Source organism: Malaclemys terrapin, chromosome 10 (assembly GCF_027887155.1).
Source record: "Malaclemys terrapin pileata isolate rMalTer1 chromosome 10, rMalTer1.hap1, whole genome shotgun sequence".
NCBI lineage: Eukaryota > Metazoa > Chordata > Testudines > Emydidae > Malaclemys > Malaclemys terrapin.
In genome coordinates, this window is record NC_071514.1 from 32,051,014 (window position 1) to 32,066,655 (window position 15,642).

Below are 15,642 nucleotides of genomic sequence, written 5' to 3' on the forward strand. Positions count from 1 at the left end.
AGTCAAAATGACAAAAACCTGGAAAATTCAAATTTACAGCTGATATGGACTGAAGGCAGACTATCACTCATAATACTATGGTGGTGGAGGCAATCAGAATTAGTAGTGAATAAGTTACGTACAGTGGACCAAATTCTGTGCTCTACATAGCTGATGGATTTTACAGGATCAAAAAATGTCTCATTATTTTCAGGGTAAATTGCATCTTGAAAACACCCCAGTAATCACACAGGGAGCTTTGAAATGCCTGGGGCCTGATTTCTACCCAAATTCACCAGCAGGGTGCTCACATAATAGACAAAGGTTTTCAACACTTAAGACACTTACTTCCTTTGTACCTTCAAACTCTTTAAGGCAGTGGCTCTCAACCTTTCCAGACCACTGTACCCCTTTCAGGTGTCTGGTTTGTCTTGCGTACCCCAAGTTTCCCCTCACTTAAAAACTACTTGCTTACAAAACTGGAGATAAAAATATAAAAGCAGTACAGTATTACTGACAAATTGCTTACTTTCTCACGCTCTCATTTTTACCATACAATTATAAAATAAATCAACTTGAATATAAATATTGTACATTTCAGCATATAGTATCTAGAGAAGTATAAGCAAGTCATTGTATGAAATTTGTACTGACTTCACTAGTGCTTTTTAATGTAGCCTGTTGTAAAACTAGGTAAATATCTAGATGAGTTGATGTACCTACCCGCTGGAAGACTTCTGCATATCCAAAGGGGTACATGTACCCCTTGTTGAGAACCACTGCTTTAAGGTCAAATTGTTAAAGAAGGGCATGTATACAAGGCATCACTGAAGTTGTCCACAGATGTGATACCTGCACAACTATCTACCCAGGATAAAAAACACTGGCATACACACTGTGCCCTCCTTTGAAAATCTGAGCCACACTGCAGAGACAGGGAAGCAAAAACATTATGGAAAAGAAACACCCATTTTTGTCCCTACTATTAACAGCCCTTTCAATCAAAGCAGCCAGAATTTGGCCCAGAGCCACACCACAGGATGCATGATTTCCCAGAATCTATACATTTAACTGCCAACAACAGTAAATGGAAAAAGCTTAATGCACTCCTGGAGAAATCTGTGTGCCTGAAAGATTCCTACCACAAAGCCCATATGTTACACAATACACATTTGAAGGTTTCAGCTGATTAACTTGGTATAGTTGGATAACCTGGTACAGCTAGCCTGGGAGAGTTAGATTTGAAAAAGCAAGGTGAGAGATGGCACTTTGGTATCTCATTCCCTCCCTATGCATTGTGAGAGTCATTGGAACTGAATATTATGCTGACAAATGGTATCTGCAATGGAGAAAAAAATAGGGCCCATTTAAGTTTCAGGAATGTTTCTTCCTGAATTGCTCAGGCACGCAAAGCCATATGCTGCCCTTGGATATGCAAGTAGTTCCCACTGACTTTCCATTGAGTTTAACAGGTGTCTTGCTCATGCATCCATGGTAGAATTTCAGCCCTAAAGTGTAAGCAACATGGGCAGTTTGAGTAAGACCAAAGCAGAGAATGAAATAATGCTTTTCACTTACAGTGCCTTTCAACTGTGGATCGCCAAATGTTTCACAAAGGTAGTGCATTACAAAGGGGAAAATGAGGTTAAGGCCAACATTTCAGAAGTGACTAGTGATACTGAGTGCCTCAGTTTTTGGGTACCCAGATTGAGAAATCTTCAAGGAGCCTAATTCTCAGAGGGGCAGGGTGCTCAACATTTGTCAAAAATCAGGGTCTCTTAAAGATAGCTGACACTGGGAACCCAAAATCAATAGTCACTTTTGAAAACTGTAGCCTAAACAACTCGCTCAAAGTCACATTGAGTCAGTGGCAGAGTCATGAATAGAATCCAGGTTTCTTGACTCCCAGTGCTCTCCCCAGCCACAAGACAATGCTGCCTCTGAAAACTTTGTGGTAGGACACAGACTCTACCAGCAGTCATGGAGTTAACTTCAGCTCAGCTTCCTCCTTCCAGAGCATATATAGGATAAGACTGATATAGATACTGTAGGGCTGGAGAGAGCAGCCGAATCAATTTCCACAGGAGAAACCAGGACCATCCTTAAGAGCAGTTGCTTCGGAGATGGGCGTTATTATGCCTTTGAACATGGGGGCCTCCTCATAGAAGGCCTGTCTACGCAGGGAGTTATTCTGAATAGCTATTCCTGATTAACTCCACATGTGGATGCTCTTATTCCAGAATACAAGTGCCTTATTCTAAATTAGTTTTGTGGGTTAAGCTAATTTGGAATAAGGCATGCTTAGTCTGGAATAAGTTTCCACACAGAGTTAATCAGGAACAGTTAATTCACTTTGAAATCACATTTCCCTTATTCTGATTTAACTTTCATGTATAGAAAAATCTTTTCTCCCTACAGGTCTGAGGCAATAGGCACAAATATCACTGTCTGGACCACGTCAGACCAATCTGTTCAGTTCCTTTTGGTGTAAATAGTGCCCTCTGCACACCCCAAGAGGCAAATATCCCTTTGGGGAAATGAGTGCAGGAAAGACTTATTTTGGTTTGTTAGTGTTAGCTAACTGGCTGAATTGCTCTACTGGGTTGACCAGCGCAAATAATTAAAATTCAACAATTTATTCAACTGTTCTAGCCTCTTTTAGTGCTTGTGGAATATTTGAGAGCAGCATAAAATCCTCATGAACCAGAGACCTCTTGATGCCAACTGGCAGAGGGCATAGAGGATGCACAGAGTTTTACAGGGATCCTCTGGGTCAGTTAAATGCACAGTGAGTCACCAAAGGTGGCATGTGAGGTCTCTGAGAGATAGCAGCTCACTAGTCATCCTAATCATTGTGAAACATCTGTAAGGATAACATTTAAGAGGTTATGTATCTACACTGGAAATTACGTTCTTGAAGCCTTGAAATTAGAGGTAGGTCACCAGGAGGTGACACTCCTTCGACAGGTTCTGTTCTGGCAGCGGGCAGTAGACGTTTATCTTTCTGTCTGGTCATTGTGGCTCACAATGAGTCTATTTACGTACTGAGCCGCCAGATAATCAAGATTGTGAAATTGACAAGCGATTGTGAAATCTATACAAAGGAGCACAGAGCAAGAGGGTATCTGGCTGATGAATAAAGATCAATGGACTGTTTTGGTATATCAGGGGTTGCAAAGAGACACCCAGGAGCCTTCAGAGAAGCTGGCAGCACATTTTGTCTCATGACAAAATAAATAAATAAATAAACAAACACACACATCCAGGTCTAGTTGAAAAAACATTGGAAGTATTTCGGGGTGACCCTTGATCTATAAGAAATGAAAATATTCATTACGTCTAGGTTCTAGAATGCGGCCAATGAATTTTACATGTTTCCATTACTTCTGCTTGACATCATTTGAATTTTTTCTCTTTGATAAATAAACTACTGCTTGTTTTCACTATAAAGATACCTAAGTGCAGTGTGTTAAGCAGAGCAGAGATCTGAGTAAGTGATCTCAGTGAAACTGGAGTGTGCTGCTTCTTTGGAAGCAGCAAATCTGTGAATATTGTGAGTAGCCAGTGGACCAGGGGCTGGACACTCAATGGAGATGATCAGGGGTTGGAACATCCTATCCATAACCTGCAGAGAGACAGCAGAATCTGCGTAGGGAGGGGAGCATTGTGTTGACCAAGACAGGTGGAGTCAGGACTGACCTAGAGCAAGCACAGACAAGGCTCTCTCACACTAAGGGCAGATGGTAGGAAGGTGCCTCACAACCCCAAGAAGTGTCACAGTATTCATTACTTGAAATTACCTGATGTTGGGGGGGTCTGGTTGAGGGTTAATTTTAATGTTTGGTTTGACTTGACAATTCTCTGCTACGATTTAGGATTTCAGTTGTATTGGTTAGATGTGAATGGCCAAAGGAAGTTTTTTTATGAGACAACTGAATATTTTTGCAGTATTAACCCAGCTCTACTGCTTACTTGCATTAGGAGCAAGCGCCAAAAATAGGCAAAAAAGTTTGTGGTTACCTAACACAGCTCTGCAAGTACCAGCCATGAAAACGTACCCAGCCAGAAGAAGGTAGTCAGAACTGCAGAGCTGGGATTCACTTCCTCCCTGATTACAATCATAGGCAACCACAAATTCATGGCACAATATTCTGCTATTACATTGTCATATCATCATCATGTACCATTGCAACATCATGGAGCATACATGAAAGCCACAGGTGGCTCTCTGGGACTGCTCCACTAATACCCTAGGACAAATGCAGACATGGGGTAAGCTAACATCCATGGCCTCATGCTAGACCTGGTAGAATATTGTCCGAACTCTTGTATGTGGGGGCAGGGAGGAGGGAATTGTTTTGTACAGAAAATGACTTTGGGGGAGAGAATGGAAATTTGGTGGGGGGGGGGATAAATCTGGTGTTTTGACCAAAAAAACCCACCAAAATTGAACATTTTTCTAATCTTCAACTTTCAGTAACCAAAAACTGAAAAATTTCAGGTTTTTCAATTTTTTTTTGTTTTTTCAACAAAAAGCTGAGCATTTCTGACATAAATGAAAACATTTACATTTTCATCAAAAAATTATGCAGGAAAAAAAGCCATTTCCTGACCAGCTCTAACTCACACCACTTATACACCAACTCTGGAATTGGCCCAATCTCCGTCTTTCTCTCTTTCTTCTCCACCTCTCTTGTTGTTTGGACGGCGTAAACTATGGGGGCGTTTCTCTCCCCTTCCTGCTTCTAACGCTCTTGTCCATTTGGAGAGGTAGGGAGGAGTCACACCAACTCTTGTCTGTCTGCTCAGTGTTTCCTGCGTTTAACATGTCAAGCAGCACCAGTACCACACCATCAGCTTTGGAGAAGCCTTAATTAAATCCCAGGACTCCTCAAAAGATGTGGGTGGTGCCCTATGGGTCACATATGTCTCTAGCACCAGAGATGGAGTATCACCGACCTAGCTTTTAGTCTGGGCCAGTTCAAGTATGTGGAGTCTTATAGCCTCACCTTACAATCAGTACAGTTCAGTCTGAACCCTAACAAAGGCATCTTGGAAAGGAAACAAGTCAGGCATTTAAGAGAAAGTCATACCAAATCTCTTTTCTAGCTCCTCAGTGATACTTACATCTCCCTCAAGGCTGAGCTTGCCTAGAATTTCATGAACCGTGGACATCTTGAAAGGAAACTGAAGAGGGGGAAAAAAAAGAGAAAGAGACTTCATAAACATTTTTTTTTTCCCAACACGATACAGCACATTAAACTAGCCCTGTTATACCATCGCACCGAAGTTGGGACAATCCAGCAAAACAGGAGTGGCCAACCTGAGCCTGAGAAGGGGCCAGAATTTACCAATGTACATTGCCAAAGATCCACAGTAATAAGTCAGCAGTCCCTCATCAAAACACCTCCCCCATTCCCAGCACCTCCCACCCACCGGCAGCCCCGCTGATCAGCACCTCCTCCTTCCTCCCAATCAGCTGTTCCATGGCATGCAGGAGACTGGGGGGGAGGGGCAAGAGTCAAGGCATGTCAGGCTCAGGGGAGGGGGTGGAGTGGGGGCAGGGCCTGTGGCAGAGCCGGGGTTGAGCAGTGAGCACTCCCCGGCACATTGGGAAGTTGGCGCCTGCAGTTCCAGCCCCAGAGTCAGTGCCTATACAAGGAGCCACAGGTTGGCCACCCCTGCAGCAACAGCTGAAGTAACAAGTAAGGGAGTATCTCAAGAGTATACAGTAAATGGCACACATCACAACTGGATAGGAATTGGTCTTCACTCTCCTATATGGCAGTAAGTGACTATTTTTACTCTAATCACTTTTGCTGATGTCCACTTTTAAATCCACTTTTAAATTTCAGTCAATAAGTTTCAGGAATGCAGTGATGTTGCCTAAATTCCTCCCGTTTACACCCCTCAAAAAAAAATTCTCCTCCTCATGATGATTTAGGGCCATCCCAGTCAAACAATACTACTACCCAGGCAAAGAAACCAGACTTGTCAGGTCTCCAGTAAGTCAAAGAACTCCTACCAAAAAAAACAACCAAACCACCACCCAAAACCAAAAAAAACCCTCAAACACATTTCAGAATCAATACCACTCATCAACTGAGGGCCATTTCCTAAAAATCTGATCTGAGTCATGACTCTAATTAATGACGGCTTTGCTAGAATACCACCACACTAAGGATATTAGATTAATGATTTTTTGAACACACAGACACTGATTAACTTTTTTTTTTTTTTTAGTATCAAATTTCTTTTAGAGAAACTGTACCCTGAGTCGGCCCAGACAACTGCCAAAAAGCAATTAAAAACAACTGCTTTAGGTGAATGATCTGCAACTCAGAGGCTAAATTCCTCAATCACAAGTCTTGAAATGGCCTCTGTGAATTTAAGTTATTTGTATTTTACAGAAGCAGCTGATGTTATTTGATCTGGAACACTTGAGCCAGAACACTTGCCTAACTGTGCTATTTTGCATTTGAGTGGCTAAACAGTTTCTAATATTGCTACTAAAAAAATAAAAATTACAAGCCAGGGGCACAAATACAGGTCTGTCGCATCTTACGCACATTTAACGTGTGCGATTTCAACTTTACGCGGTCGAGAAAAACAACAATTGTAATACTATACCTGTAGTGCGGGCGATTCTGCCCGCCATTGAACTCAACGGAATTTTGACTATATGTAGTTTTCGCTTTACACGCTAACTGTGGAACGGCACCCCCGCGTAAGATGAGACAGACCTGTAGTGATTAGCAGCATGAGTATCTGATCACAAATAATAAGGACCCCATCAAAATGCAGACCCCAAAAGGAACAATGCAATGGAGTAAGATAATCTGCATCATTGTGGGGCATAGCTTCCGTGGCCAAAAAGCTTATCCATTTCACATCATAGCCAAGGCAACAACTTCTTTCTCAGCAATACTTGGTGATGGAAACTAAGCTTGCTGAAATTTTTAAAGTTCCAAAGAATATTGTTTTTTAAGCATCTAATAGGATCAGACTTCCAGATGTATGAAAAATAAGCCTCATGTGCATAGATCCTATAAACTACAAAAATGAACATTTCAATTGGACAAGCTGATGCCACTATACCATTTTTCCCTGACAAGTTTAGTCTCTTTGCCTGGGCAGTAGTATTGTTTGACTGGGAGGGTCCTAAATCATCATGAGTAAGAGTAAGAGGAGGAGGAGAAGAATTTTTCAAGGGGTGTAAACAGGAGGAGTTTGGGCAACATCACTGCATTCCTGAAATTCTGGCAGGAAGGTCGGCGCTCCCAAATTCCACTAGCAAGGAGAGAAATGTAGCCATTTGTGTCATCTTCTGATGGTGCCACTGAAATAAGCATTAACTATTTCATCAGTTAAAATTGAAGGTTGCCTTCTAAGGACTCCAGCACCAAGAAATCTAGTGGAAAAGTCAAACAGGGAAAAGGAACTAGCTAGATTAGACAGAGGCATTTCTGCTAATAGGTGAGAAATGTTCCCCTGCTAATACCACTAATCTTAGGCATTATGCAATGTTAAGGTGTTGGAAACTAGATATTTGCTTGTTTAGGCCAATAGCATTGCCTGTACATCACCCACATGCACAAATTTAGCACACATAGGGTCAGGATATTTGTCCTCAGTACACTGGACCAAGAAACTGAACGAGAGTATATTCAACCTCACTCTGAATAACTCCCTCCCTCCCTCTTGGGTCCTCAGCAATGCTCCTGCTGCCAGTTCTCCCCTTCCCATTACCTCACTCCCCCAAACCATCTCCCTGCTCCCAGACACCCTACCCTGTCCACGTCCTTTCAGTCAGTCTTCCAACTGCCAGCCCCGCACTCAAGAGTTAGATGGGGAGCCAATCGCTCTGAGGCAGCTCAGCTGAGAGGGTCCAGGAGTTCCAAACAGGAGAGATATGCAGTGGGACTCCCTCTAGAAGAATTCTCATCCACTTCCAAATTGCTGGAAACTCTCCCTCATCCTTGAGCTAGTATATCCCAACCCCTTACAATACAGCACCCAGTTTCCAAGTGTGGCTCTCTTGAAAGCAGATGAGAGTTCTAAGAGTCGATACCAAGCAAAGAACCCCCCTCTCTGTCACTCAGGGTCATCAAAAGATGGGATGAGCAGATACAATCAGCCAGTGCTGCTAAAGAACATGATGATCTTGTCAGGAAAACATTCAAAAGAAAATAAGCCTTGGTCCCTAGATACCTTTGCAGTACTATATGGTATTGCTGAAAAAGGGGGCCCGGTGTAATAAGTTACATAAGGTAAGAAATAAGGCTTTATATCTTTTAATACAAAAATAAAACCTACGTCTGCCCATATCCCCCGCATCATATTGTTAGCGACAGTATTATATTTGGTTAAGGAGACGACATCATGAATGTTTATTTTTCTTCAGCCCCCCTACTTGTCAAATGCTTTTTCTTCTACATTGCTTGAGTTAAAGACAGAACTGAACAGAACTGCCCCAGCTGTTCTACAGCTGTCCAGGCTAGATTTGCTTATTGTGATGGTTACAATTTTGTAACCGTGAAGAATGATTTTCCCTTCCTTCCAAACTTGTCTTATTTCCCATCAATGTCTTTGATAAAACAATATCCAATGGAATGCTGTACAGTATGTACTCCAGGTATCAGTCCTTTTTAAATTAGAAAATGTATTAATTGTTAACACGGTAAATAGTAGGAACACTGTTGTATTATTTCACTTAACATAGCTACTGTAATCTCATCCATATCTAACCTGTCCTAGCTTGTGTTAAGTGTCTGTAAAGCTTGTATGCTTATAAGCACTCAGAACACTAAGAATCCTTAAATCGTCCGTAGCAATCTAGGTGAGAAAAGAACAAAGTTTAAACTCCACTCATTTGCCTATGGAATAATTAGATATAGTATCTAAGGGAGGAAGTTTGGGATAACATCAACTGCATTGAAATAATTAGTCTCAGGACAAAAATCCAGAACAATCCAGGTCCAACCCTCTAAAAAGAGGCAACAGAGAGAAAGCCTTAAGGTCTTGCACAAGCCTTAATCGTGAGGATTGTGATATGGCAGTTACATTATGAAAGCCAAAGTACTTGTTCTTTCTTAATAAAAGTAAATGTTACAAACAAGGCAATCTTTGTACTGATGATCAATTTTACCGCATCTTCAAGACATGGGACTAAGAAATCCTTTGGTCTTGCATGCCACAAAGAACTAAAAAGCTCCACTGAAAGCTGAAGTGAATGCATTTGCAGTATAGTCTTTCACACAGCAACAGTTGCCAGACAGCTTTTTGCAAGCCTGCCATTTCTAAATCAAATAAAAACCACATTGAATCAGGCTTGTTGGAACAGAAAACTTGAACGGAGTCCAGTAACTGAGCTAACACACCCTCTTGGACAGATGAAAATGGTATGGTCATGGAGTTACCAAATAATGCTATAGCAACCAAGAGCCAATCAGAACCAGGTTTAGTGCAGATCAAAAGAAAACTGGCAGCATAATGGGGATTTCTGTAAAATCAAGGTTGCAGAGAAAGATCTTCAATTACAGAATAAATGTGTAGATAGTCACAAGTTCCTTCATTGGAATTTTGGCCCCATTTCTGTCAAGATACTCTCACAGTCCTCAAGCAAACCCCCTTGTTACTGGTGAAGTTCTGACTAATACTGTTTGGATTTGGATGTATTTAAAATAAAAACCACATGCACAGTCTTGCTTTTTCTTAAACTGGAAGGAATCTGGGCCTCTATTCCCAAACCTTTAAGACTCCATACTTATAAACAAACCCAAGCAATTTGTTTTTCTTCAAAAGGCTATCATGTGATCCTGAATCAGAATTTCACTATTTCTTTATTATATTAATACACAGAGAAGTGAGAGATCTCAGTTATTCTTTGCTGAGAGAAGACACAGTTCAGATACTTGCAGGTCAATTGCCCACACTGTTATCTGATCCCTCACCCATGTAACAACCATCAGGCAATTTGGTGATAATGCTATAGCAGCTAATGTTGATTTAGACACAGCCTCAGATCTCTTGGTTTCTGAGCACAGTTCAGATGTGTCATGAAAGACATGCATAGGTTCCAGGGAAAAAAACATCTTGGTTGGAAGATGTTAACTAAACAAGCAGCAATCATCATGTGAGGAGACAGCTATTGTCCTAACCTGAAAACATGCTCCACTTTTATGGATGACAGGGAACGGTGTTCCCAGGCTTATGGAGCAAAAAAATAGAGAATAGAAGAATGGAAGCTCGTACAATCAAGAGCCCATTTGGTTTAAGTCTTCCAACCAAGACAGGGTGTGGCAACAGAGGAGCTTTGCTCCAGAGGCTAGGGGAAAGTGTGGAGGAGGAAGAAAAGTACCACAAAAAAGTAAAGGAACAGAATATCTTTGAACTGAATAGAACAAGGACGGAAAGTCATTTATTTGAACACGATGGTAACTGGAAATACAGCAGGTCAGGCTGTGTCCCCAAGCTGCACCCCAGAGCTTAGGAGGGCAAATGAAGGCTCTGTCTGGGCCATGAATTGATTAAACTTGAAAGGAAAAGATTTCATAGGCCATATGTGAAAAACATTATTTTGATCGATTAACAATGCACAATATTTTAAGACTCACTCTCTTCCAGCGGTCAGTACTACATAAACCAGGGGCTATAGATGTTCCATTTCAGGAATATGCCAATTGCCTATACCATACACAAGTGCTTAACCAACAGTAAAGCTAGGACTTCTCTAGATCTATATTTAAAATAGAATATTCCTGAGATTCTGCAGGAAAACCTATTAAAAACCATTCCATAAAAGAGCAACTAGAAAAATACACTCATTGGGGCTGTTCAGTACCACCAAACCAAGCAACAGAAGTAACTCAAATCCTGCAACATCAACCCAAGAAGGAAATCTCTGTCCTACCACAGACCTACTCTGCAGAGCCCACTTAATTTAGGCTACGTCCTCACTACGGGGTGGGGGGGGGAGGGGAGTTGATTTAAGATACGCAAATTCAGCTACGCTATTCGCGTAGCTGAATTCGACGTATCGGAGCCAACTTACCCCGCTGTGAGGACGGCGGCAAATCGACCTCCACGGCTCCCCCGTTGACGGCACTTACTTCTACTCCACATGGTGGAGTACAAGCGTCGATTCGGGGATCGATTGTCGTGTCCCGATGAGACGCGATAATTCGATTCGAGAGATCGATTTCTACCGGCCGATTCAGGCGGGTAGTGTAGACGTAGCCTTAGTAAATGGACAAGCAGACGGTGTCCACATATAGGACTAAGTGCATCTTTCAGCTGAACTCTCTCAATGGCATAGAACATTAACCTTGAGTAACTATGTTACCTCTTTCAGTCTTCATGTATTTCCACGTACCAAAGTGCTCTTTATTCTAATGTCCTAATGCATATGGTTTCAACAGTTTTATGAACAGTGAATCCTAAACTGTACTGTAACTGTCCAGTAAGGAGCCAAATTTATACATGGCCTCCCTGAAAGCACCCTAATATTCCTCCAGTTATAGTCCTTGCCCAAGGACAGCAGGGGTAGTGCAAAACCTACCCACAAGGCCCAAAGAGCAGCACAACCTCAGCAATTTTGCTAATGGGGGGGAAATGGGGCATAAATCAGAACTGCACCTCAGCCACACTACAGTGCTCCATGGCAGACAGCACCTATATCTGTGTGGTGGAGGGAAGAAGATATAAGAGGAGAAGTGAGGCTCAGCTATGGAGAGTCACTATCTAAAGCTACCTGTATAGGAAGACTGTAGGGGCAGAAATTGCTAGAATAGCTGCAGTAGCACTGCTCCACCACGCCCTGAGAAAGCAAGAGTGAGTATTCCATTTTCTGTAACCCAGAGCCCCACAAGTGGGTCCCATTTACTCAGGTTATGCACCAGGGTCACACTTTGTTCTGTTGTGTCTAACATTAGCTTAGTTATACCTGAATGAAACTTGCATTTAAACTGAAAGCTAAATGCTCAGCTGATTGTCTAAAATAAATTTTCCCTGCAAAGCTTCTGGTCGAAAAGTGAATCTTACCTATGGCAAAACCACTCATTCATTCAAAGAGCCTTAATGTACTTTAAGTGGGCTGTAGTCCACGAAAGCTTATGCTCTAATAAATTTGTTAGTCTCTAAGGTGCCACAAGTACTCCTGTTCTTCTTTTTGCGGATACAGACTAACACGGCTGTTACTCTGAAACTTAATGTACTTTAACAGGGGAAGAAAAGAGTTAGTTCTTAAGTGACTTCTTAGTAGTTTGGGACCAACTCCTCCTGGTAGGGGTTATTAAACGAACCTCCTTTTTCTCCACACCCAGAAAAGGATAATGTTGAGATATCAATATGGTAGTTTCATACTAACAAGTTTAAAAACAGAACTTGATCTGATCATTTGAAACCACCGGGATGTGCAACAAAACACTGAGAATCACCTTAAAGGGGGGGGGGGGGGGGAAGAGGAGGAGAAGCAAAAATTAAAAAAAAAAAAAAAAAAAAAAAAGAGCAAAGACCAAAGCGGGGAGGGGGGAAGAGACTCTACCCGATAGAGGCCACACCCAACATTGCAGTCTGGCTAATTCTCTGATTAACAGCCATGACATCTAACAGTCTAGCAAAGATTCTGGTATTTGCAGCATAAGCAATTGTGTTAATTACTTTATTACAGGTGCTAGTTACTGCCTCCTAAGGCTGTTTTATGCAGCCCCTCTCCCCTCCCTGGAATTCACCGACAGCTACAGTTACCTTAAACCTCCTCCTGGCCCCCTTAAAGTAAGTTTCATCTTGCAATGCGCATCAGAAGCAGAGGCGGGGTGTGTCCCTAGCAGAGGAAACTGCTGTGCTTTTCCTAGCCCTACACTGCCCAGCTCCCCTGCAGATACTAGGCAGGGAAACTTTCTTGCTCCGAGAGCTTTGCTCAGCGAGTCTGTTTCAAATACAAAAACTTTCAGAAACAACGTCTGCAAAAGGAGCCGCCTCGTTCAGCTGCAGTCCCCCGGGGAGCTTTGCTTAGCTAACCCCCCTCGCCCCCCCGCTCGCACCTAGTGAATGCCCAGGCGGTGCTAGCCCCCCTGCAGGGAGTAGCATTGGCAGCCAAGCGGGGGGAGGGGGGCACTTACCTGGGGCAAGGCACAGGCTGCGCCGGGCTCCTCAGGACTCAGAGAGGGAGGATGGTGGCCGCTTGGGTGGGGATTTTGTACAGAGCCACATCTACAGTCTAGCCTAGTCCCACCCCCTGGCACTCCCCAGGCTCTCCCCCGCCCCTCACCCAGCCTGCGGCAGCCTGACGAGAGGCGCCCCACCCACCCCAGGCTGCCTCTGACTCATCTGCCTTTTGACTCACGCTGGCTGGGCACACCAGGGTTTAGCAACCTCGGGCAGGGCAGGGCAGGGCAGGGGATGGGAGGGGGTGCTAGCTGCCCGCAGATAGGGTGGGCATTACACAGCATCGAGCCCTCGCCTCCTACTGCCCCAGCCCGTTGGTTGGTTTGGGCTGCAGAGGAGTTACGGTCAATTGGCGCTCTTTGTGCCTGAGCTAAATCTCCATAGTGTCCAGGCTGCACAGCCACAGCCGCCCCTTCTCTCCTCTCACAGGAAAGGCGCGTCTCCAGTACAAGTCAGGGCACTCGGGCGGTGTCACCCCTAGATCTGAACCGTGCACGGAGTATCCTCAGCCGGTGCCTGCTGTGTGAAGCACAGAGGGGGAGACGGTCTCCCTCCACCCTCAAGGAGTTCACCAGGCTATTCTTTAGAATGCCCAGCTCTTAGAGAGCACTTTCCATCCATAGCTTACAAAGTACTTTATAAAGGATGTCAGGTTAGGTATACCCATTTTACATATAAGGAAATTGAGGCACAAGTTGTCGCTGACTTGCCCAAAATCACCAGCTCAGCTGGGACTAGAACCCAGGGCACAATAGTCCCACTCTAGTGCTCTAGGCCTTGAAGTTGCTAACAGAGGATTTAGCTATAGGAGTAACACTTACTGCATTGTTACCAGCTTTGCCTGTTACTTTGGAGTATGCTCATTTATTAGGGTTACTCTTCGGGGGGTGGGGTTCTGTACTTCTATCAATGTGTCACTTGTGTTCTCCTACGAGCTCTACTTCTCCCTGCTGCAGGTTCCCTCCCACTGGAGCTATCCTGCAAGTCCTAAGTTCCCCAGGACTGGGTTCTTCCAGGCCCAGAATCAGACGAACACACACACTAACAGAGCACATCTGAGAGGAGCGGGTGGGTACTGCACCCTGGTTCCCCAAGAACACAGAGCTGCTAGGTAACAGCATGATGAGGCCCATTATGCAAGTGATTACCTTCTATTTTCAAAGTCTTTTACACCATGTCTACACTAGCACTTTTGTGGATAAAACTTCTATAGGTCACAGGTGTGGAAAAAAAAAACCACACCCCTGACCAACAAAAGTTTCTTCAACAAAAGTGCCAGTGTGGGCTGCACTATGTTCGTGGGAGAGCATCTCCCAACCACATACCTACCACCACTCGTTGGAGTGGTTTAATTATACCGTTCTGAGAGCTCTCTTCCATCAGCATAGAGCAACACCACAGCACACCTTACAGCAGTGCCGCTGTAAGGTCCGTAGTGTAGACATAGCCTTACAATCATCCAGTTAAAGTTTGGTGCATTCACACTAAAAAGACTTCGCAGAACTGTATTTTAAAGAGGCATTGAGAGAGACAGAGGTCATTTGGCAGACAAAGAAGGAAAGGAGTGTGAAATGGCATAGGATTTTGTTACTAATGTTATATAAATTTTATAATAAACTTTCATTAGAGTCATACATTTATTAGCTTAAGCTTCAACAAGGCAGTTGCCAGAGGAATGATGTTGAATCACTAAGCATTATTAGAACTATGCTTTTGTAAAGGACAGTTACCTGTTCCGTAACTGGCGTTCTTCGAGATGTGTTGCTCATGTCTATTCCACAGTAGGTGTGCGTGCTCACCACATGCACCGGTGCCAGAAGTTTTTCCCTTACCAGTACCCACAGGGGGAGCGCTGCTGCAATCCCTGTTGTGGCACTTCTGTAGAGTGCTATAAGGGGAGCCGCGCGCTCCCCCCACCCTTGGTTCCTTCTTGACGGACCAACTCTGACAGATTTACACACTAGAAGTCTTATAGAATTATAACTTTGCTGCATGTTTGGATAGTACATTGTACATCAAAGCCATCTTTTATCTAACTCAATACAGCGGAGCCAGTCATCGTGTTAGGTGCTCCACCAAACAAGCTAATCAATGGGATGAGTTCTTTTCTCTGCAATGTAATTCCTGTGCACAAGTCATGGTCTGCTCAGAATTCAATTTACTTAAAATGCTTCCCTTTAAAGGGCTATCATTATCCCTGGGAAAGATCTTGTCTGTAAGATAGATCTCACATACTCTCATTTGTATATTTTAAGGAATTCATCATTATAGTAAGAAATAAATGCAGGTGGAGTTAGGTTTGTATCATAGAAATAGAACTCCAGTTATATCTGGGCACATGGCAGGTAGTGTCCGCTAGTGGAGAGGACACTGGACTGGGAGTTAGCCCCAAAGTCTGCTATTTCTAGCTCTGCTACTGATTTGCTGTGTGACCTTAGGCAAGTCATTTCATCTCTCAGTGCCCCTCTCCCCCTCCCACTTTTTGTCTGTCTTTTC

At 43.4% G+C, this 15,642-nt stretch overlaps 1 protein-coding gene across 2 annotated transcripts in view; it reads right to left on the reverse strand.

The window, feature by feature from the left end:
- The window catches only part of ANXA2 (annexin A2), a 47,908-nt gene extending 34,702 nt beyond the window's left edge, over positions 1-13,206 (reverse strand). The window contains exons 1-2 of one of the 2 annotated variants that reach the window (XM_054041763.1): positions 13,101-13,205; positions 5,107-5,166 (exon numbers count right to left, since the gene is read on the reverse strand). In XM_054041763.1, coding sequence (XP_053897738.1) covers positions 5,107-5,154 — 48 coding nt within the window. In that variant the 5' untranslated portion in view covers positions 5,155-5,166; positions 13,101-13,205. Of the gene's footprint in view, positions 1-5,106; positions 5,167-13,100 lie in introns of both variants that reach the window. The other variant, XM_054041762.1, reaches the window with a different exon arrangement.
- Between the last annotated feature and the right edge of the window lie 2,436 nt (positions 13,207-15,642).